The 24,113-nt window shown below is 43.9% G+C and overlaps 1 protein-coding gene across 1 annotated transcript; it reads right to left on the bottom strand.

Moving 5' to 3' along the window:
* Positions 1-737: 737 nt before the first annotated feature.
* On the bottom strand, positions 738-18,921 carry DHX8 (DEAH-box helicase 8). Its single transcript, XM_037886876.2, has 23 exons — positions 18,610-18,921; positions 16,922-17,007; positions 16,254-16,326; positions 15,735-15,820; positions 14,631-14,740; positions 14,209-14,526; positions 13,681-13,825; positions 12,876-13,079; positions 11,939-12,026; positions 11,481-11,578; positions 10,735-10,882; positions 10,152-10,333; positions 9,550-9,744; positions 9,126-9,311; positions 8,324-8,534; positions 7,955-8,136; positions 7,007-7,147; positions 6,555-6,710; positions 5,603-5,740; positions 4,962-5,090; positions 3,291-3,487; positions 2,938-3,117; positions 738-2,351 (listed from the first exon to the last, which is right to left on the bottom strand). Exons 1-23 carry the CDS (start codon positions 18,719-18,721, stop codon positions 2,132-2,134), a joined length of 3,585 nt encoding a protein of 1,194 aa, XP_037742804.1. The 5' UTR covers positions 18,722-18,921; the 3' UTR covers positions 738-2,131.
* Between the last annotated feature and the right edge of the window lie 5,192 nt (positions 18,922-24,113).

Genomic DNA, 24,113 nt, shown 5'->3' with positions numbered 1-24,113 from the left:
AACATAGACAAATCCTCAGACCCTCTGTCACCTTCATTTTCCCAGAGTTTAGTTACGTGCACACTACTGAAATATTCTTTAGACTAACTGCAGATGGACCTCCTAGAGGAATCACTGAGTGAAATTCTAGGGCCTGTGTTATACTTGAGGATAAACTAGATGCTCATAGTGATCCTTTCTAGCCTCAGAATCTAAAAATATCAATGAACAGTTGCTTAATGTTAGACTAGAAACCTTTGCAATGACTGTGCTTCCTTCTGGCTCCAATTCCATGGGTACAGTGACTGAGGTAACCGCTTTCTAGCATCTGCCAGTGGATACATCCGAGAACTTGATGCTCTGAGTTGTTCCAAGCAGGACAGGTCTATAAAGCCTATTGCAAAGGGTTGTGTGTAACCAACATGCCTGTTTCATAGTTCAGTTCTAGAAGGTATGTGTGCGCTTTCTTTTGATTCCCCTACCAAAGAAGGGCCAAGCTGCCAAGCCAGCCAAGGAAACAGAAAATGCTGTTCCAAACAGGGAGAAAAATAAAAAAGTTGGAATGAAGAGACCTTGCCTCAAAGCCCCACTGCTGTCTGACCTGAGCCCTCAGTTAATATATCCCATATCTTCCACCGGCTTTTTAAAAATGTGGTTCAAACACAAAGTTTCACTGGTAACAGGTACAGCAGCACAAAGAGGTTTTACCAGGTTGGAAGCCATTCTGTTACCACTAAAGGACAAACCCCTCGTGCTTATTTGATGCTGAAACAGTTTCCTGTTTCAGAAGTTTATTTTAATAATAATTTTCTTTGTGAAGGCTTCTAAGGAACTTAGGCCATTTGTACAACATATTAAAAACAATATCTATGCCATCCCTCTCACTGCCCTCTTTACAGACAGATGCAGATTTCAGGTGTAGCCAATTTTCAGTGAGCAAGCACCGTGGTGTCTTGTAGCTCACAGAGTCAGGTATAAATCAAACCAGTCAGCTCTTCCGTGCACTTTTCACCAGTCACTTCGTAAATACACCAACTTGAGAAAAGTTACAAAGTTTGGGTCTCTCTAGTTCTGGAGCCAGATAGCTATTTCCAGCTTTGAAAAGGCAGGTCTGAGCACCGGCATTACCATAACAAAAAGAAAATAAAGCAAGTTTATGTACAGCTTCAGTCATTCGGGAATTACATTTTCATAACAACTGTTCTAGCAGGTCTCTGCTGAAATGCACCTTTAGACCTAAGAAAATATTCTATAAAAAAAAGCCAGTTGTGATGTCACCTAATGTTGTCAGAGGAAACAAAGCACATGACACACTGTGTAGAAAATCTCTCTCTGGGACATCTGTAACCATTTAAGTTCACAGACTGAGCTGCGCTGCAGAGTGGATGTGGTTAATTAACATGTGATATTCTAGTTTTCAGTGCATAGGAGATGCTGATGACGGATAAGACCACCAGTCTGACCTGTGCCATTGTCCAAGTATAACACACACTCGGGTTGGGTTTCAGGGGATCTCTTCCACCTTATTCCAAACCACAGACTCTAAATCTCTCTCCACAGCTGGCTGCAGGAGTTTTTGATTTCAAGTAAGAGACAAATAGTTACAGCAAGTAAGAAAATGGAAAAGTTAAAGCTGACCACAAGTGGTGAAGCCTGCCAAAGAAAATCGGTCATTGTCCAAGAGCAGTGACAGGAGTGTTGGCCGAAATCAATCCCTCTTCAGAGTGGCTAGAAACTCAGGCCATTCTAGCATCTGAAGATCCAGAAGTTGACAAACAATTGGTTTTTAGATCATTGCCTCATTTGTTGATTAGTGCCTAGATTTCTAAGCCTTTAGATTTTCAAACGGTTGGAAGTAGGAGGAAGTGATACAACACACCTGAGTGAGCGTGGACATGAGAAGTGACCTGCTAACTGTAGCAGTTCCAAGGGCAGAGGACATGAATCAGTGATATTGTCCAGTTCTTTTGGCCCATAATGAAGATATTTACAAAGTGAATAGGAAATAAGTTAAAGCCTGAATCAGTCTGGATTTCAGCTGCAACTGGATTTGGGTTCAACTGCATGTGTCCTGAAAAGGGGATTTTAAAACAGCGCAGAATCTCAGCCGCCAGGAACACTTCGCCAATAGCAACCCATGCCAGAGCCAGGCTCATCGCCTCCTGAATGCACGAGAGATCCTCCAGGCATTGGGCTCCTCATAGCGATTGTACAGGGGCTCAAGCCGCTGCTGCTTCTTCTGTTTGCTCAGTTTGGTTGGATCAGAGACTTTGAAGAAGGCTGGTGCAAATTCCACCAGCCAGCGTGGGTCAATGGTGGTCACTTCGCGCATATACTCCTTGGTGGTCAGCACCAGCTCGTGATAGACCACCCTGTAGAGAGAGAAGACAGCAATATTAATGCTTGCAGAAGGGGAAATTAATGGTTCTTAACAATGAGAAGGTCCTTGGGGCTGAAGACTCATCTCATGTCAGGGGTGCTTGAGACCTGTCCCCCTTGGTCCAGTTCTCTAACTCTCCTTCCCCCTTCATCACCACCTCCAGGCTCACCAGACCCAAAAAGAGCCACCCCCAGCAGAAAGCCTCTCTCATGCATCTCCCGCATTCTGCAGCATGGAGCTGCTTGGTTTAATGTCAGGATCCCCCTCTTGCTGACTTATGCTGCTGCATTGAACTCCATAGCTGGAGGAGAGGCACAACAGGACAGCTGGAGGCAGGACTCCAGACTGCCTTGCTTTGCAGTGATTGTAGCACCTCATATGTCCTGTACACGTCTGCTCAGGAGCTGAGAACAGACCACAGTCTGTCTCTTTGCTCTCTATTCTCGTTCCATGCCCATCACGGAAGTATTGGAGCATTCACAGATTTTGGTCTGTATTTTATGTATAACCCATGCTGAGGACTTTCTAGCTGTAGAATTGAGAATTAAACTTAGAATGAAGAGCCCCTGTTTTCCTACCATTCTGGCTGCCTGTTGAAGAGGGCACTGGATGGGTGAATATAGACCACCTGCTGGTCAATGAGAGTCCGGTACCCCTCCTGGGGGTCCTTCTTTGCTGCATTTCGGAAGAAACCGCTGCAGATGGCCTTCTGGACTCGCACTGTTGCCTTCCCGCATGACACCACATCCAGCTTGTGTCTGCCAGAAGAGAGTCATAAAGAAAGAATTTAGTGGGCCCCCGTGTTTGGTGTGCAAAGCACAGACACCATAACACCCAAACAGCAAGCACCAATCAGCTGCTGCTAAAGGACAAGAATGCTTTTAAAAAAAAAAGGCAGAACCAGTTCCTGCCCTCTGCTGGATTTGCTCACCTGTCCATAATGCCCAGCATTTGTTTACGGATGTCCTGTGCCCTGCGCAAGGACCGGGCCTGGATAAAATTCTCATAGCACCAGGGATTCGAGAACTTATTATTCTTCCAGGAATTGTAGACAGCCAGCAGGGTGAGATGGTCCCCTTCTGTCTGGTGGAACTTGGCTTTCTTCTGGTCAGCAAGTGCTTGTTTATCCTAACACATAAAACACGTTTCCATCACATGTGTGTTTTAGAGAAAGTATCATGTACCCCTGGCAACGGGGCACTGGTTCTTCTTTATGCCCAAATACTGCATGTTCTTATGTGCTACTAAATGGACAGCCCCATGTTTAACCAGTGCAAGGCTGAGATGCATACACAGCATACTCGCTTTTTTTGTAAAGGATTAAATACAAAGCACTGCAGATCAGACTCAGCCCTGCAGGTCAATGGGAGGTCCCTCGCCCACACCAGGGCTGAACTGGACCCCTACGATTAAGGCATTACCATTATGACACAATGTTAAACTTGAAAAAGACAAGCACAGCTCCTACCTGAAAACACAGACATGCTGCAGACTCCTCCTCTCCTCTCTCACAAGAGGGGAGGGCTAGAGCAGAGAACCTGCAACACTGGGTCTTTCCTGAGGCACCCTTCTCTTTCCTCACCCTAACTATTCTTGAAATGATACTACAGGACATATGGCTCACTTACGCTGTCGGCTGCACTGTGTTATATGCATAGAACTAGTCAAATTTTTGTTGCTTAGAAATCGGACATTCAATGACAGAGTGTATGTCTATACTATGGAGACTATATGACAATCCTGTCAGCATAGCTATGCCAGCACAGCCCCCCTACACAAACAGACAGAGTTTTTCTGTACGTTTTGGAAAACCGCCTCCCTGAATGATATTAGCTACGTTCACAGAAACACTCTCTCTATCTCTCCACATAGCTGCGTCTTCACTTGAGGTTTTGTTGGCATAACTATGTCAGTCGGGGGTATGGTTTTTCCACACCCCTGACTGATGTAGCTATGCCAATATAACTTTTCAGTGTAGACCAGGCCTAATCAATAGGCTCTGCAGAGAGGTCCATGTTTCTCAATTCCATGGAAGTAGCCTTGGGATATCAATCAAACACTGAGGTCATTGAATCAGACAGCAATAGGCCATTATAATGAAGAAATAACAGATCCAAAAGGAATCTGATACGGAGCAGCCATGTCACCACCACAGCCTGCAGACCAGAGGTGCAAGAAGAAGGTCAGCGCAGGAGGGGCTTATGATGTGTAACTTCATTCTGAAACCATTTCTGTTTCTCTGGGAGGGGAACAGGGTTCCTCCAGCCACCCTACAAGAATGGCTCCGAATTCCAAAGCAGGAGATGGCAGGTTCTAATGTTGTGTTTCATTTACTGTTGAGAAGAGAAGAAAAAAGCAAAGCCTCCAACTTTCACTTCCCCGAGGGCGAAGTGGCATCAAACATCCACAGCTAGGGGGCATGTAACAAAGAGGTGAATTAGCTGTGCAATATGTGATCCAATGAACCCTTTAATTATAGTCTTGTCTGGGGGAGTATACACGTACCATTACACCAAATGCATTCAATAACCACCACCAGATTCCTGCTTCCCACCATGCAACCAGGGCTGGACACTACGGCACATAGGCCTGAATTCCTTACCTTTGGTCTGTAGAACACATTCTGTACAGACAGCATAGAGACTATAGTTAACATTTCTTCACTGCATCCCAAATGTACAGACATGATCAACATCTTACATAACATGGGCTCCAAGGGGAACTCTGCCATCTGCAGGAATAAAGGACAACAACATATATTTTCAGTGGTGCTGAAGCAAGGCTTTAAGAGGTCTCACAAGATCAGAAAATAGGCCAGACTCATTTCACTTGGAGGTAACTACACCTTAATGGGAGAGAAGACGATGCCATTGAGTGTTTCCCTACCACGACACTGCCCACTACCTAGGGGAGGTTTATTCGGCACAGAACAGATGACCACTGCCATCTACATGATCAGAGCAGCCCAACACTTACAGGGGATTTTTAGACACGTGTAAAATGGAACTCACTTACAAGAGAAAATGGCACTACTCCACTGGGAAGCAGAAAAGGCAATATTATTTACTACTTGTCTGCAAAGGCCAACTGCTAGTGGGGAAGTGTGGCTTTGGGTTGACTAACAATGCACAAGAGCACAGAGAGAAAGCACTGACAGTGGCAATTACCCCTATGGATAGCTACACCCAGGCCAGCCTGAGAACACAATACAACCAATGTTCAGAGGCACGATATTTAACCTACTCTGCGCCCAAGTCGAGTGAGCAGCCCCTCATCGTCCAGGGCTCCCAAGGTGTAGAGCTGTTCCATGGCAGTGATTAGCGTTTCCATCGGGGGAGCATCCATAAAATCAAAGGACAGCAAGTCGTTGATCCCCATAGCCTGAAATAGAGTGAAAATCTGAGGGTAAGAGACACCAGGAAAGAAACTGGAAACCAGGCTCCATAAGTAGATACATCTCCGAGAGCATCAAAAAATGAGTCAAAAGCCAAAACCAAGAGTTCATCAGTGCTGCTTAGACCTTGTGCCCAGGGTTCATGCCTTATCTCCAGTGTAATCACAAATCCCAGTGGGCACATGATTCCATCCCTTGGGACAAAAACCAAAACAGGAAAAAGTTCTAGTAAAGGTGCAATAGTGAACAATCCTGCACTAACGCCAGGGAGATGTGTGGTGACCTAATAGTTCTATTCCATCTGTAACATCTATGACTCTCACATCTTGAACAGTTACTTAGCCAACTGCAGTTCTCAGAGGGTACAGTCTTCTATAGATCTTCATATACATATATTTGAAAAAGATACAACTACCACTACCCCAGAAAGAGAAGTCCTCACCTATGAGGTGATGGCCTGAGAAACGTATGTGTATTTTATAAAGGGTTTTGTTTGTTTTTTTTATAACAGGGCATGGAAACGTATGATTCCACTAAGACTCCTGGGGCTTTCCATTTCTAGAACTTGCAATGAAATATGGCTTTCAGGTTGTGTGTAAAGAATGGTTTTTCTGGGACTGATATCTGTAAAGCTAAGTCTGAGTCTAAGTTATAACCCCCTGGGAGAAAGAACTGGAGAGTGAGCTATAGCTCTGCCAATGGTACAGTGTTCCTTCCTATCCATTTGCATTTAGTAAAAGGGTGGAAATTACAATCACATTGGCCTGTATTTCAGCAAAATAATGAGACACTAATTCCTACCTTAAGGGAGAGCACTGTGCTGGCCAAGTTTGTTCTCTGGATTTCAGGCACGTTGGTGGTTAGCATTTCATCTCGGTAAGCGCGCTCCGTGTAGAGTCTGTAACACTTTCCTGGCCCTGTTCTTCCAGCTCTTCCTGCTCGCTGCTTTGCCTGCGCCTGAAGGATTTCAGAGGGAACACAACATCTCAGAGGCAAGTATGCATTATCCAGGACAATGGTTCAGTCAAGAGACTAAGTGAGAGAGGAATGAAGGGTTAGTTGTCTGCAGTTCTGTTAACATTATTACGGGGCTCCTAACGCAATGCAAGGAGACATGATGCGCTAAACATAGTCTGAGTGTGATGCAAGGCATTGTGTGGGGAAAGTGGTATTTCTTTCTCACCTTGTTTCCATAAAATTTCCTCTAAGCCACAGATTTACTTCCCTTACATTATCAAACATATGCTGTGTACCTGGGAAATTGGTGTAACCACCAGCTGATCAATTCCAGTCTTGGAGTTATACACTTTCTGCTTCACAAACCCAGGATCTACCACATAATAGATTCCATCAATAGTCAGGGAGGTCTCAGCAATGTTGGTAGCAATGACAACCTGTAAGCAAGAGTACAGTCTGATTCAGATACTATCTCTGCTTGCCAACCAGACAGAAACAGAACTAAGCTAAATGAGCGTTGCTCTGTTTATACAAACCATTCAATATGGTATAATCAGACTATTGCTGACACAACTGCTATGATTTAAAATTATTGATTATTCTCCTGCCAATATGTGTGAGCAGAGTTCTCCTTTCACCCACAAAAATGGCCAGATTTTAAACATTTGCACCCTGTTTTAAGCTTTAGGGCAGTATGTGATGCGAACACAGTGGAACTCATTGATAAAAACAAGGAAAAGGTTACCAATTTCTGCTCAAATAATTTTATGTGATCCGTAAAAAGTATTTTTTTGCCTGGCTCTGCAACATAGCCCTTATGAGACAAGAAACCACCACAGAACGTGCTTCAAGACAATTACTGCCATCCTCTGGGAGCTGCTTCTATACACACCTTTCAGAAACTCCGATTTCCACAGAGGACAACAACGACCTTGAAAGGTAGCATCTAGAGAATCTTTCTGCTGTATCAATGTTATTTATAAAGCAATCCTGAGCAAAAGGGTTTGGGTTAAAATAAAACAGAAGAATACTTAAATGCCAAAAAATGAATGGAGAATTGGCCAAGAAAAGTTCTGTGAGTTAAGCCACATAAGAGCTGCTGTTTCAAAGCTACAGAGCATAGTCTGTAATTACTCTCCTCCCCAACCCATAGCAAATAAGATTCTGAATGGAATGAACAGTGTAACAAGTCCCACTATTAAGTGTTTCATCAGAGGGGGAAGCCGCCCTTTGCCTGGGATTACCTTCCTGCTGCCTGGTGGGGCTGGGTCAAAGATCCTGGTTTGCATCTCGCTAGGTAAAGCTGAATACACGGGAAGGATAATTAACTCTGGCACGTCGGGTCCTAGAGATTTCATTCTCTCATAAAGGATCTCGCAAGCTGTATCAATCTCCTCCTGACCCGTCAGGAACACTAGGATGTCACCTACAAAAGGGAACGTGTCCACAGAATTAATCCTGCTCCACACAACTTCTGTCTAACCACTCCCTTTGCTTCCTTCTTCCCCTCTTCTCTTCCATGTAGAAAGATCTCCCGTTCAAATGTGCTCCTTATCAAGCCATATGACCCCATGACACAGGACCCTGCCACCACCAAATTTTATCACACTTACCTGGTGGCTCCGTCAAATGGATCTGCATCACTGTGATCAGACTGGCATCCAGATAATCAGTCTCTGGTTCTTTTGTGTACAGAATTTCCACAGGGTATGTTCTGCCAGGAATTGTGAAGATTGGAGCTTCATAGAAATACTGGGAGAATTTCACAGCATCTAATGTTGCCGAAGTTACAATCAGCTTCATATCCTGACGTTTCTGCACTGTCTGTAGCAGGAGAGAACGTTCCCATACCACGTTAATAGTGACAAGGGCAATAAATAAGGGCTTCAACAAGCCCCTTCACTCAGTTACATTTTATTCCAGGTAACAAGAGGCTTCAATCACCTCAGGGGCTTTGGTGGATTCACAGAATCATCTAAATGCAAAGGAGGATACACTGTCCTTCTCAGAGAGGCAAAAGGCCAGAATCTCATGCAATTTAAAGCTAAGGCCATATTTAAAATACTTTTCTCTTTTTCCTAGTTAAGGGAACTCCCAGCACAGAGACCTTTTGTGAGAGGCAGACTGGGTTAAGTGAGACTGTTTCCTTATTCTGAGAGAGTTGCTTATTCATCCCCAGAAATGTTCTGAATTAAATGACCTTCATCTGTTGCCAAAACTCCATTTAATTTACAGTCAGAGCTAAGACCAGGTGAACTACTCCTGTAAAGGTACAGTCACCTTCAACCATAGCTCAGTTCTCACAACTGACCGTTTTAAGACATGAGGGTCTCAAAAGGCAGACATGCCTGTCTTCCTCCTGCGTTCCCTCCCGATATAACCTGCGGAGAGACCAGGGTCCAAACATAACATTACCTTTTTCAGAAGCCCAAAGAGCACATCAGTGTGAATGGTCCTCTCATGAGCCTCATCCAGCATGATGATGGCATACTGGGTCAGGTCCGGGTCAATCAGGCACTCCCGCAGTAACATACCATCCGTCATGTACTTGATGACGGTCTCGGGGCTAGTGCAGTCTTCAAATCGAATCGTGTAGCCAACCTACCAAACAAGAGATGGAAGCAGAACAATGGGTTTGAATGAGTAATTACGTCTCCACCCCTTACACTAAACAAACTGAATTGATGAAACAAAATTGTTGGCAATGATAATCCCAGGTTGAGTTATTCTGCCCCTCAATTCAAACTTGCCATAGAGCATAGGTCAGTTATCCCATTACTGATTTTTCTCCACTTTTCATCGTGTTTATGCAGCTGCCTCCTCCAACACAGAACTTTACCTCCTGTCCCAAACAGCAACCAAACTCCTCAGACACTCTCTTGGCAACAGACATTGCAGCCACTCTGCGAGGCTGGGTGCACCCAATCTTTCCTCTTGACGTGTAACCTGCCTCAGCCAGGTATTGGGTGATCTGCGTTGTTTTCCCAGAGCCTGTCTCACCAATAACAATCAGGATCTGATTGTCATGAACTGCCTGAAAGAGGACATGTTAGAAAGTGCTTGTTAGGATTTTTTTTTTTTTAAATACAGTCAGTCTAAGACTAGATGTAGCCCCCGAGTGCCCTCACTCATGCTGGCTCAGACAAAGTGTTCTAGCCTAGGTCTTGCTAACCAGCAAGCCAGTAAATCTTTAACCACTCAGATGACTCACACTGCCATAAAGACTTGTGTCATTTGGGATCTTAGCTCCAATATTGGCCCTACTGCTTTAAGAAGTACCTGCAGTTTTATAAAGCTTTATAGAGAAAAATTATGATTTTAAAATACAATTTCATTCTTAAAACTCTCAAGTGGCTACTAACTTGTCAATAAACAGACCCAGTAACATTCATATTAATCCTTCCCACTCCAAGGAGAAGGCGGTTCCTGCATGGGACTTACCTGAATCAGCTGCTCCTTTAATCTGAAGATTGGGAGACTCTCCCTCTGCTCAATGATGGAAAGTTGGGTTTTTTTACCATAGGAGGCTTTGTTGCCACCGAATGCATGTTTCTTCCACTCTGGGATATCATTGGGCATCATTCCAATACCCCGCATGTTGGCAGCTATTTGTCTCCCATCCACTAAGAAAAAAAAAAAAAAAGAGAGAGAATTTAGTTATCGCACTTCAGTTCACATGGCACAAATGCAGTAATGAGCTAGATACAGTAAAAAGGCATTTTACAGATAACACTACAATCTGCCTGTTTAGAACTCGAGTGAGCTGTTCTGGCATATTGATTGTGATTTTGGGCCTACTACGATTTTTGCCATAGTTCCATCTGTGCATCACTTGGTAATATACTCAGTCCACTCTCCCATCACACTTTGACTAGAAGACTAAACATATAAGCTAGGCTCAAGATGAAAAAAGTCTTAAGTGAAGTGGCCACATACATAGACACCAAGATACTCTCCTGGAATGGTTCAGCTCCCACAACGAACGGCACAGTAGATACTTAAACAAAGACAAGTCAGAACACACCGTCAGGAAGAGGATCCACCCAGTGTGTATTAAGTCCCATGGGGATAGAGTCCATCTCTGCTTCCCTTTGAGCTTGTTTGAGTTCTCGCCTTTCTTTGGCTAAAGCACTTTGCATCATTGCGGCCTGGGACAAGGAGCCATCAGGATTCTGAAGAACAAAAAACAACATACAATTACAAGCACTATCCAGTCCTGGAGCCTTTACTACCCTCTCCTCTGTACACCTTTCTTACAGTCCAGCCCATCTGTCCTCAAGCTTGAAGGCAATCTCTTTCCCACAGCTACTTCAAAGCTACTTTTAAAACTTTTATTATTTCACAAATGCAGAAATATTTTTGATGGCTAGATTTCCAGGATGCAGGTGGCTGTGACTGTAAAATAGCAGACTCCCTTCATAGTCCAATCAAGGATGAGCTTACTGGTACTGAGGTGAGAAGGATAGTTTCCTGGCTATCCACACCTCATCAAAAACAAGAGGATGAGTGGGGCAGAACACCACTTGGTTCTACCTCTTTTTCTGTTAAATGTAGGCCACATGTTAACCTTGCATTTCTATTCCATGATCTCACCTCACTGTTACCAATGAAATTAAAACCCAACTATGTATAATAAAAGAAAGATCTCCAGCCCAGCGCTCCTGATTTTCTGGGCTATGGATACCAAGATTCCACTCATTATTGCTAATTCCAGAGCATTTACATAAAACCAGCATGCAAGTTTTCAATCATTAGTCTGAAATCTCTTACCTTCACTATTTTAATGGGACTCATATCCATGCTTTGCTTGGTATGCCCTCGCAGGAACGGTGGCTCTTCTTCAACCAGCTCAATCTCAAGGTCCTCATCTAAAACACACAAATAATTCAGGTTTAACAAGGAGACAGATGCAGCTTTTTTTCAAACAAACTTCCACCGCAGGAAAAGGAAGCTACATTGCTGAAGTGTTTTCTGTGCATCCTGTTTACTGTATAATTACATATTCTACAAAGGTAAAAATGTCACAGGCAAGGAGAGAGCTCCCGGCCAAAGGCAACCAGCACTTCATTAACCAAAGGGAACCAGCACACCTGCCAGCTCCAGGTGTTTAGAGCTATTGCTAACTCAAACTCCTTACACTTGCTTGCATCAGAAGCTCCTTTTTGCATAGATCACATACACAGAAAGGAATCTATTATACCCACAGTGAAACTACCAGACAATATTACCTTCTTCATCATCAACTTTGGGGAGGATCCCAGTCTCCTCATCAAAGTCAGGAAACTCTTCTTTGGAGAGCACGTTAGCAGCAATCATCTGGGAAAGGAATGGAGAGGGGAGGATTAGTTCCCACATGTGAACATCATTCAAGGGTAGACTGGCCCATTTAAGATTCTACAGCTCTCTGGGATGAAAGGAGGGTTCACTTTGCAAAGAGATAGGAAGTGTAAGTTCTCCCAGGACATTGTGGCACTGGGATTGTCTGAGGGGACTAGTGCCTATTAGTGTGGTACAACACAGTATAAATAGGAAAAAATAGGATGAAATTAAGAAAGGGACATTTACAATTAATATCAGATAATACATGCCAACAGGGTGATATACTGGGTTGTAGACTCCTCCCAAAAGAATTCAATTGTGACTTTAAAACTTCTCTGGACACAACATTAGTAGATGTGCTGCCTGGAACAACCCAGCATCAGCAGAGATGCATTAGTATGTCTAAACGGACTTTTTAATCTTGGACACCTTGTCTTTCCTGGATTTTAGTGGTGAAAGATGCTGGAATGACAAGTGACGCTTCTAACAAAGATGTGTCAGTTATTAACAGCACTGGTCAGATTTATGAATCAGGGATATAGGAGTGAGAGGCTCCACATTCCATTATGGATCCCTGGGTGGGGTTCTGAATACTGGCAGAGAGGGACACCTGTCTTATACTTAACTGGATCACACTATTAGCCAAAGACTACTCAGAGCCTTATGAGGTCAGAGCTTGGGAAACCCATATTTCAGAGAGCTTATAACAGTGAGGAGGATGTACCCAAGAAACCATGGACTATTAAAAAAAATGGGAAGCTGGATGGTAGTCTTTGAAGCTCCCCTACAACCACACTGAATGACATCGCCCCAGACGCCCCAGTATGAGTTGGTAATGCTTTACACCTGTTTGATTTCCCATTTCTCTGGGTCTGAAATCCGGGTGAGACGCTTCCGTTCAAGGCTATCATCCTCCACTTCAGGGGCATTCACCAGGGAGAGGTGACTGGGTCTGTCTGGATTCCTCATAGAGGTCTCTTCATTGGTCTCTCCAACTAGGTTTCTGCGTCGGTTTGGGTTCAAGTCTTCCCCAGTCTCTTGATCAACATCCTATATCAAATATGATTGACAAATTTATTAATCACTGTCCCACCTTTTCCCTAGATACCTGACCTGGACCTCCTTCCTCTACCAAGCATATAAAGGCAAGGATCTCTCCGTTTCCCAGAGGGGCCACGCCCAAACGCAGCCCATGTATGTGAAGACATTTCACTATTGTTTGTTTTTTAAATTAACATCTCAGAAGTGATTAAGCAGTCTGTGGTCAGAAACACATTGTAGCCTGTAATTTAAAATAAAATGCCTCTTTTTCATGCAGTGAATGGAGGATGGGCATAAGCGACAGCTTGGGGTCTGGCTGGGCACCTAACTAAAGACTTCAAAGTTACCACTTTATTTGGTTCAATGAGTGGTACAAACACAGTTGAATGTTTAGAATCTTTATATGCAAGGCATCTGAAAAGAACATGTGGAGAAAACAGGAGTAGGAACCAATGGGTGGCATAAATACAGAACTATAACTTACCAGCTTTAAGTATTAAAATATGATACTTTGAAGGGATTCAAGTTAGTTTACAGCAATATGTGAAATACTAAAACTGTAAACACTCTCTCTCTCCACCATAATTTGATCTATAAAATTCTTCCATACCTTCATGCTCAGGCTGGTTTTGGACCCAGTAAAGGATAGCACTTTGACCTTTACTCTTTGACCTTTGCTCACAACATCAGCAACATTAGCAACACGTCCCTCTCTGCGAAGTTCAGAAATATGAACCAAGCCTTCCCAGCGTTTCCTGTGGGTCACACGTGGAGAGAAGAGCATGAGATACTGTATATTACTCTGGGAACCAGCCCTTCACATATTATTTAAGCACTTAAATGTCTTAAAATGTTTAGTGCTCAGAGGTTTTTCTGTGTTTATAAACTGTCTCTGGAAAGAGGAACATTCTTTACTGTCAGCTTTACTTTTCTGAAAGAGAAAATTCACTGTGGTTGTGAAATGCAGTGTGTATCACTGGCATACTTGCCTTCGCCTCATAAGGCATCATACCTTTTTTCCTTTTTTTTTTTTTAAGTCATATTAATAACTGAAATTGAAGCCAATGTTTATAATACACAAAGGAAGGATGATGGTACAAGAAGTGATAATGGCTCATTGTGACGGTCAAATGGGTACCTTAGTCCTTCCAGCTGCACAAAGCACCCAAACTGCATTATACTTGTGACTTTGCCGTTGTAAATTTCTCCAATCGAAGGCTCTTCAGGTGGGGGCCGATCCACATGCTTGTCCCTCCATCTGTCATTGCTCTTCTCTGCATATTTCTCTCGGTCCTTACGGTCCCTGCTGGGACTCAGACTCCTGCTCCTTGAGCGGTATCTGGATTTCCCCTTGTTCTTATCCAGAGTCCTAGAACGTGACCTGGAATGGGATCGGTGTCTCCGTTTCCTGTCCCTGTCTCTGCTGTGACTGCGACTCCTCCTCTTCTTTTTTGCCCTGGCAAACATTAACAATCTGTATTCAACTTTCATACAAGAGACGGTCATGCAGACAGAAAATTTACTGGCTAGCCATGGCCCAGAGATGCACTGGAAACTTACCGGCGGTCATTATTCCTTTGTTTTTCCTGCCCACCTGCACTAGGCATTAAAGCTTCAAGTTCTTTAAGAGCATCAACAGCCACTTTCACATCATCTTCATCCAGCATAGTCTGTAGACACAGAGAATACCTCTGTAAGCAGGCTGATTAAAATCCTATCACCAGCACAGAGCATTAATCTGTGCAATGGGACAATCACCAGAAAGAAGGAAAATAGGAGAAAAGATCACAGAGAAAATGCGATGTAAAGAAGCAAAGATATGGGGATCATTAAACCAGGAGTCTCAACGCCAAAGCCTTCTCTGCCACATGGCTCTACCAGGTCTGCCTCTATGTATGAATTTGGAGACTAACTTTTTAAAACTGTTACTGAAACCTTAATATGCATGTTACTAGTAGGCATCTTGGGTAGCCTAGATTTTAATCCTAAAGTTTTGACACAAATTAACTTCTCCATAAGTAGATGCTTATTACAGTTCCCAATCTGATTAAAGGTATATGCTAATAATTCATTTCATCCACCTCACCTTCAAACCTCTGCACAGTTCCCACCTCTGCCTCCTCTATGCCTCTCATTTTCTGCACTCTTCTGGATCTTCTTTCCAATCTACCATCTTCAGCTTTCCTGCTCTTTGTACCTTCTATCATGCAACCCCTTACAGTAGGTGTATAAGGGCCTTTCAATCCCAGGTGCCAAACATGCTCCTTCAAAACCACTCCTTAAACAAAGTGTCCTACAGTGGTCTCAGTGTCACCAGGCAGTCTTGCACCTGAAACATTATCTGCTTATTATGTTGTCTGAGTTAGACTGTGAATTTGTCAGGGTAGGGTCCTTGTCTTGTTGGGTGTTCTGCAAAGCAATGTTTGCCCTAAGAGAGCTATATTAGCAATAGTCCCCTGCAACTAACCTCCAGCAATCCCAAACCAACTACTTACTTCCCACTCCATTCTGCATTTTCATTTCTCATACCCCATCACATTTTGTGCATTAGAAGCACAATATAGATGGTTATGTTAATGTAGCAACTGCAAACCAAGAGTGAGAAAACAGACAACAAGCATATTTCCATTCACTGATTGTTAATGTGGGAAATTGCATCCTTACCCTGATGGTGGGATTGTCTGGCCTGCAAAGGGCTGGGAACAGGTCCTTCAGCTTTTCCTTTTCTGTTTTGGGTTTGACAACTACCTCTGTTTTTAGAATAAAAAAGGGTAAAAAAAAAAAAATAAAAAAAATTAGAAGTGCACCTTTATCACATGGCTAGAATAATTTTCTACTGTCATTTCTGAAACGGAGTATTCATTTCATCTCTGAATGTAAATTTTACTGCAGCTTTTAAAAGTTGAATTAAAAATAACTACATTTCCCCTCACAAAGGAAATTCTGATTAAATGAGATAGTGAAATATGCAATATTCTGAATTCTGCACTGACTAAGGCTCTCTTCGAGTAGCCCCAAAGCTTTGCACCAGCAACTCATGTAATACAGAGAACTCCACTGGAATGTTAGTAGATAAGATATAAGAAGAGCGATTTCATCTGTCATACCCACAATGTCCAACAGATACTGAAAGGGTTAGGTCTGTTTTCTATTGAGCTGTTGGAGCAGTGAGACTGTACTTACCTTTGCCTGTAGATGGCTTCGCTGGAGGCCGCATTGTCTGTATGAGACGTAACAAATTACTAATGAGGGAGTCCTGAAAAATTTGATAAAGCACAGAAGATTTTTTTAAGTGATTGCAATATTTTTGCACATTAGCACAAGGGAGGATTTGTTAGCAGGGAACAAAAAGCTCAATCCCAACTTCTAAAGATGTAGAAGTATAGGGCCATAGCCACAAGAAATCACACGTACACCATAAAAGTTCAGTTGTGAAGAACTAAGACAAAAAGTGACTTGATTTTACAACGTTATGAAAATTCCATTTAAGTGACTCTCCACACCAGTCACTGGTTCTAACTAGGACAATCATTTTGACCTGTTTCTAAGGTACTTATCAGCCTGGTGTGTGAGCACCATAAAAAGTTTGTTTTCATGACAAGTTGTTTTTCTTGCACTACACATGCATAGTAATAAGACACCAAAGAGCCCAAATGAGTCTTCAAAATTGCATAGTGCTTCAAAGACTGCATCAAGCAAAGTTAAATAACGCTTAATTAGACAGAAGTGTGTGGAAGCCAGCATGTATGAACTATTAAATGAAAATAATTGCACATTAATAAACACAAATACTTTATCCTTGCAACTCTCTTTTAAATAAAAGATTCTCTCTGTGTTCATATCTCACTTACTGTGAACTCGGCGCCATTCTTTGTAAGGGCAGTCTTGAATGTGTCAAATGTGGTGTTTTTCTCAGCGAGATTTATCACAAACTCAGCTGCAAAGAAAAAGTGATTGAGAGTGAAACAAACAAAAATAATTTGAAGTCAGGTCACGTGCATTTCACTCTGAGGAAAGAGGCTGGCTTGGCAACCTGTTCATCTAGCCAGAGAACATGGAATGCATGGTCTGCAGCAGTGCAAGTTTCTCTATCTACACTGCCTTAAGTCCATTTTCAGGAACCCAGACCTGGAGGGATTGTGTCTCAGGATGAGAGGAGAGCTCATTTTCTAACTCAGACTGTCAACTCTTTGGGGGCAGGGACTGTCTTTTTGTCTATGTTTGTTCAGCGCCTAGCACAACTACTGGAGCTCAAAGATACTACCACAATGCAAACAATCAATAACGGACGTGTCAGGGCAATGAGGCTGAAGCTGGTTCCTTGTTCCCAATTCCTTATTTGATTATATAATAAATATTTACATAATTACACATTTACTTTTTTACCACAGTCACTCCTGTTAGTCTGATGAAATTTCTAAAAATGTAAATCTTACACTGAGATTCTTGAAAACAAACCCCGTTGCCTTCTCTGTCCCCATATCTGCACCATCATGGGACCCAACCCCACCAGCCACACCATCAGGGGCTCATTCACCTGTACATCTACTAATATGATATATGCCATCATGTGCCTCCAGTGCCCCTCTGCCATGTACACTGGCCAAACCAGACAATCTCTATGTAAAAGGATAAATGGACACAAATCAGACATCAGGAATGGTAACATACAAAGGCCAGTAGCAGAACACTTCAATCTCCCTGGACATTCAATAACAGATTTAAAAGTAGCCATCCTTCAACAAAAAACCTTCAAAAACAGACTTCAAAGAGAAACGGCAGAGTTACAATTCATTTGCAAACTTAACACCATCAATTTGGGCTTCAATAGGGACTGGGAGTGGCTGGCTCACTACAAAAGCAATTTTCCCTCTCTTGGTATTGACACCTCCTCGTCAATTATTGGGAGTGGACCACATCCTCCCTGACTGAATTGGCTTGGTCAACACTAGTTCTCCACTTGTAAGGGTTTCCACTGAATGCACCCGATGAAGTGGGCTGTAGCTCATGAAAGCTTATGCTCAAAAAAATTGGTTAGTCTCTAAGGTGCCACAAGGACTCCTTTTCTTTCTACGGACACAGACTAACACGGCTGCTACTCTGAAACTTGTAAGGGAACTCCCTTCTCTTCATGTGCCAGTATATAGTCATGCCTGTACCTGTAACTTTCACTCCATGCAGCTGAAGACGCGGGTTTTTCACCCACAAAAGCTTATGCCCCAATAAATCTGTTAGTCTTTAGGGCGGCACCGGACTCTCCTCGTTGTGTCCGTGGATTCAGGCTAACACGGCTACCCCCCGCGACTTGACAATAACGTTGGCCTCTGAACAAGGAGCTGGGAACCAGGATCCAACTTCAGCCGCAAACGCCCAGCCTCGCACCACCGCAGCGGCTCCCGCCCGCCCCTTCCTCCTCCGGGGGGGTCCCCTGGCTCCTGCCCCCCGACCGGCTCCGTCCTCCTCTCCCGGGGGTCACCTCAACCCCCCAGGGGACGCCGCCCGCCCCGCCGCGCCGCTCGCTCCCCGCCGGGCCCCTCACCCAGGTCCTTGTCGTTGATGCCCAGGTGATTGTCCAGCTCGGTGCAGACCTTGGACACCAGCGACAGGTACTCGAGCTTCGCGAGCTCGTCGGCGCCCGCCGGGTCCCCCATGGCCCCCAGCCCCCGACTCACAAAGCGCAATCCACTTCCGGGTGCGGGCCGCGCCGGGGCTACGTCACGTACGTCACTGCTGGGGGTCACGCAAGGCGCTGGCCATAGAGACGGCGGCGCTGGCTAGAGCGGCTCAGGCTGGGGCCTGGGAGGGAGGCAGCGCCTCCGACTCTATGGTCTAGGGTGGCTGGGTTGGCGGGCTGGACCTTTTCTTCCCGCTCTCTTGGACGGGGTAGGGAGGGAGCAGCAGTGCCCGGCACAGTGCCGCCCTCAGCACTGCGGGGAGGCGATTCGCTGCCCCCCCAGTGTCAGTGAAAAGAATCGCCCCCTCAGGAGCATATCCGTGAGGAGATTCCCCCCTCACTGTATGGGCCCCCCCATCCGTGAGGAGATTCCCCCGCCCCCCCTCCAGTATCCGTGAGGAGATTCCCCCTCACTGTGTGGGGCCCCCCATCCGTGAGGAGATTCCCCCGCCTTCCCCCTCACTATGTGGGGCCCCCCATCCGTGAGGAGATTCCCCCGCCTTCCCCCTCACTGTGTGGGGCCCCCCATCCGTGAGGAGATTCCCCTGTCCCCCCTCCAGTATCCGTGAGGAGATTCCCCCCTCACTGTGTGGCCCCCCCCATCCCTGAGGAGATTCCCCCTCCCCCCATATCCATGAGGAGATTTCTTCCTCCACTTTCACAGCATTGTGTCACCCTGTTACATTCGGGCTTGTAACTGAGGAATGAGCCTCTGTCCCTACCTTTCCCCTTCGGATGCTCATTCACAGACCTTTACAATACACACCAAGGGAAAATGCTCGTCTGCTCCAGGAACTTTCCAGGCTGAATCCAGAACCTGAGGCTGAACCCTAAATTGCCACAAAGTGGCAGTCTGAGGGAAAACATCTGGCGCAATGAAATCCCTGCACCAGCCCATCTACTGTAGGGTGAAAACAAACATGGAGCCAGGCCCTCCTCACCCTATCAATGACCTACCTGCTTCACTAGGTCCACTACCTAGGGCACCAGCTGAACAATCAGGAATAAAATGATGACTGTCTGGTGGTAACCTGGTCATACTATTGCACACGAGGTCTCCATCCATTTTGCCAGCCTACTGCAAATCCAGGGCTTGCCAAGTCATCCTGCAACCAGTACCAACAAAGTCACATTGTTTTTGGAGAAACCTCAACACAAATTTTGTTAGAGACAGAGATATTGAGTGTATGTTAATTAGGCACCTGGGCCACGTTAAAAACTCATCAACATTTGGGTTGGTTCAAAGCATTAGAAGAAAAAGCTGTCGGCTTTCTCTGGCATACAGAAATCACTAGAGAAACACAACCCAGTGATAATGCTACTGCTAAACCTACTGGACAGTATATATAAACCTTTTGTATTGTATGGAGTGAAGGCAGGGACCCAACCTTAGCAAATATGCTAGCTGGGACAAAATGTCACAGAAACCTTACATGCATAACTCTGCAAGTAACTATTACAACATTTATTCCAGCAACAATGGGCTGCAGAGCAGAGGTAGATGATTTCCACGCTTCTGGTGCCACCTCAACTGAAGCAGCAAACACTTCTCCTCTCTAAAGCACTAGAGAGCCCAAAACGAAATCCGAATAAAACCAAAATTCACTGCTATCTAACATCACTCTTGCAGCCCAGGAGCACTAAGCTGCTGAGCAATGGAACAAACAACCATCCCAGACAAATTATACAATACACCAAAAACACCAGTGTCCGAGTGACTGTGAAGAAAAGTTCGGAAAAGTTTGATACAGAACTATCACCCTGCACATATACCTCACCGCAGTGAAATGTGCATAGCTAAGGTAGAATCTTACCAAATACAGAAACAAAGTCAGTAAACAATAGGTTGAAACTGGGAGACATAAAGCAGAGTGCAAGCCCAATGAGTAACAGCTGGCAACTAATGTGACAGAGAAGAGATCAGGATAGTGAGACACTTTGTACTCCTAATGTCCAAAATATGAGGGAATATGAAAATAACTACAAGTGGAGATAAAGGATAAAATCCCTAATGCACTTGTGAATCATGTTCTGAGGGACAGTCAACGTACCTATCTGTTTCAGGGGATAACAGGTGTACCTGCCTCAATCATAGCCTAGGCCCTGGGACCTGTGTCTTGAAAAAGATTCTGTTAAACACTTTATGGATTATAAGGAAAGGCACATAGATGACAGACATGTTGGGGAAGAGTCAACATGGCTTCTGTAAAGGGAAATCATGCCTCTCCAATCTATTAGAATTCTCTGAGGGGTTCAACAAATATGTGGACAAAGGAGGTGTAGTGGACATAGTGTACTTGGACTTTCAGAAAGCCTTTGACAAGATCCTCTCGTGCATCAGTAACTGGTTAAAAGATAGGAATAAATAGTCATTTTTCAGAGTCCTCCAAGGATCTGTACTGAGACCAGTGCTGTTTAACATATTCATAAATGATCTGGAAAAAGGGTGTAAACAGTGAGGTGATAAAGTTTGCAGGCAGTATAAATTACTCAAGACAGTGAAGTCCAACACAGATGGTGGAGAGTTACAACAAAGGGATTTCACTAAACTGGGAGACAGGCTAGTAGGTTAGATGGATCATTGCCCTAACCTAATATGGCCATTCTTATGTACTACAGTTGTAGTGTGGACAGTAAAATCCTGGGATGGAAGGTATTACAGGAGTGCAAAGTGTTTCTGTTTTGCACTTTGTGTCAATGAGACTTAACTGATGTGTCATGGCTGCAAATGTGTCTGCTGTCTTCCCACAAGAAAAATTAGGGCTGTATGTCTCACAGCATTCCTTTGTCAAACAGTGCATAGCAATTTAAAAGAAAAATCCAGACCCTGTTGTATATTGCATTTGATAGAGAGGAGGAGAGGCTAGGAAATTGAATGGCAAAGTATCAGCATTGAAGGAAAAGAAAAAATCCCTATCTCCTTCCAGCCCCAGTATTCTGCTAGAAAAAAACATTTATGGAACTCTTAGATAAGAATCCATTCTGAGAAAATTAGAGTAAAATAGAAAAGACAGGTTTCAGAGTAACAGCCGTGTTAGTCTGTATTCGCAAAAAGAAAAGGAGTACGTGTGGCACCTTAGAGACTAACCAATTTATTTGAGCATGAGCTTTCATGAGCTACAGCTCACTTCATCGGATGCATACTGTGGAAATTGCAGAATATCATTATTATATACACAGACACCATGAAACAATACCTCCTCCCACCCCACTCTCCTGCTCGTAATAGCTTATCTAAAGTGATCATCAAGATGGGCCATTTCCAGCACAAATCCAGGTTTTCTCACCCTCCGCCCCCCCACAGACAAACTCACTCTCTTGCTGGTAATAGCTATTATGATGACTGTCTGGTGGTACCTGGTCATACTATTGCACACGAGGTCTCCATCCATTTTGCCAGCCTACTGCAAATCTAGCTATTACCAGCAAGAGAGTGAGTTTGTCTGTGGGGGGGGCGGAGGGTGAGAAAACCTGGATTTGTGCTGGAAATGGCCCATCTTGATGATCACTTTAGATAAGCTATTACGAGCAGGAGAGTGGGGTGGGAGGAGGTATTGTTTCATGGTGTCTGTGTATATAATAATGATATTCTGCAATTTCCACAGTATGCATCCGATGAAGTGAGCTGTAGCTCACGAAAGCTCATGCTCAAATAAATTGGTTAGTCTCTAAGGTGCCACAAGTACTCCTTTTCTTTTTATAGAAAAGACACTAGGCAGAAATTTAGTATCTTTTCATGAAATCTTAGATTTTTAGGAAACAGCACTAAATACGTTCAAAACTGCAGAGACACCTTTAAATTCCAGGATCCACTGTTTTTTCTCAGTGGGATTCTTAGTCCATTCATAATGACCCTAACCATGGTTATAAATCTGTTGCATATATTTCTGCTTCCATTGCTCTCTGCCTACGGAAGTAGAGTCTGCTAGTGAAGTCCCCCATCCCATGGCTATACTTGCTACGTGTGTCCAGTAAACACATTACTACAGGTGCTTTGCCAAGTCTGAGTGGTAGAAGTTGGGCTGATCTGGTCTAAGATGGACACAGTTGTAGGGGGCTTTAGGTATATATCTCACTTCCGGTGAACATGTGTCTGTGCTTCACTACACCTGATTAGACATCAAAGGAGGGTATCATTCCCCTGACTTTACAAAGCCAGTCATTAGCATGACAGAAATTGGTCAGCAGCTGTTCCCCTCTTTGCCACATGACAACTGCCATCCCTTCATTAATTGCTACTCTGGACTCTGCTCTTGGCAGCACTGACTTATTTGTATGCATTGACATCCAACTTCACCATATGATAATTCAGCAGCTAAAATGTCTTGTGTTGATGGCCAGGGGGAGAGGCAGATGGACGAGAAATTCAGAGCCTTGATTGGATTTCAGGCAAAAGCAGTTCAGCTGGACAGATAGTGAGCACCTTACCACCCCAAGGGGGTTGGAACAATAAATTACCCTTGAACAGAGAAATAGAACATAAATATTCAAATTGAATGCTGATGGAAACAGGCCTTGGTTATAATTTGCTTCCAAATATGCTAATGAGTCAAAAGGTCCCTCTAGTGTCTGAAGGAGATGCATAGCAACATTGCAACAGAAATGCTGGATTCTGCTGTCCTATGCCATCAATGTTCATGTCATGCAGGAATCAACTTTTTCCATAGGAGACTGAAGCCCAAAACCATTCCTCTGCAGCATGTCCTAGCTGGGAACGTAATGTTAATAGAGTCAATAAAAGTAAAAAAAAAAATCCTGATGTTTTAATACTGCATCTTGTATCCAAGGTGAATGTTTGTAAGAGACTTTACGATGCTAACTATGGATTCTGAGTTCTGTCTGAACAAGTGATGAAACACCGTCTATTAAGACATTTATAAGTGGACTGGACAAAGTACTGAAGAATACACTATGGTACAAAAATTATGAGATGCCATCACTTTACTAAGTGAGCACACCAGCACATCAATCAGCCTTTCAGTTATCAGCTAACTGTGCTAATCACTTGCATTGCAGTGTCAGCTGCCTATATAGAATAGGGGAAAATCCTGCACTGGCCAAGGGAAGGGCAACAGATGTTTTCCATTTCTTTGTTACTGAAGCTGTTGCCCTAAGGCATGATGAAGAGAACTGTATAAAACTATTATACTTCAATGAGTATTTCATCTGCTCTCTGGGAGTTTTGTTTTTCATCAGCCTCTATATTTCAGACTGTTTGGAGCACAACATGGAAATAACGACATGGAATGTGACCTTGGAAACTTTGAATTTACTGTGTGTATGTAATTGTATGAGATTCTGTAGTCTTATATTGATTAGTTTTCACTTCCCTTTCACTTCAGATGCCCAGTGTGACCTTCGGTGGCCCT

Source organism: Chelonia mydas, chromosome 27 (assembly GCF_015237465.2).
Source record: "Chelonia mydas isolate rCheMyd1 chromosome 27, rCheMyd1.pri.v2, whole genome shotgun sequence".
NCBI classification, from domain to species: Eukaryota; Metazoa; Chordata; order Testudines; family Cheloniidae; genus Chelonia; species Chelonia mydas.
This window is presented reverse-complemented; position numbering and strand designations above follow the sequence as displayed.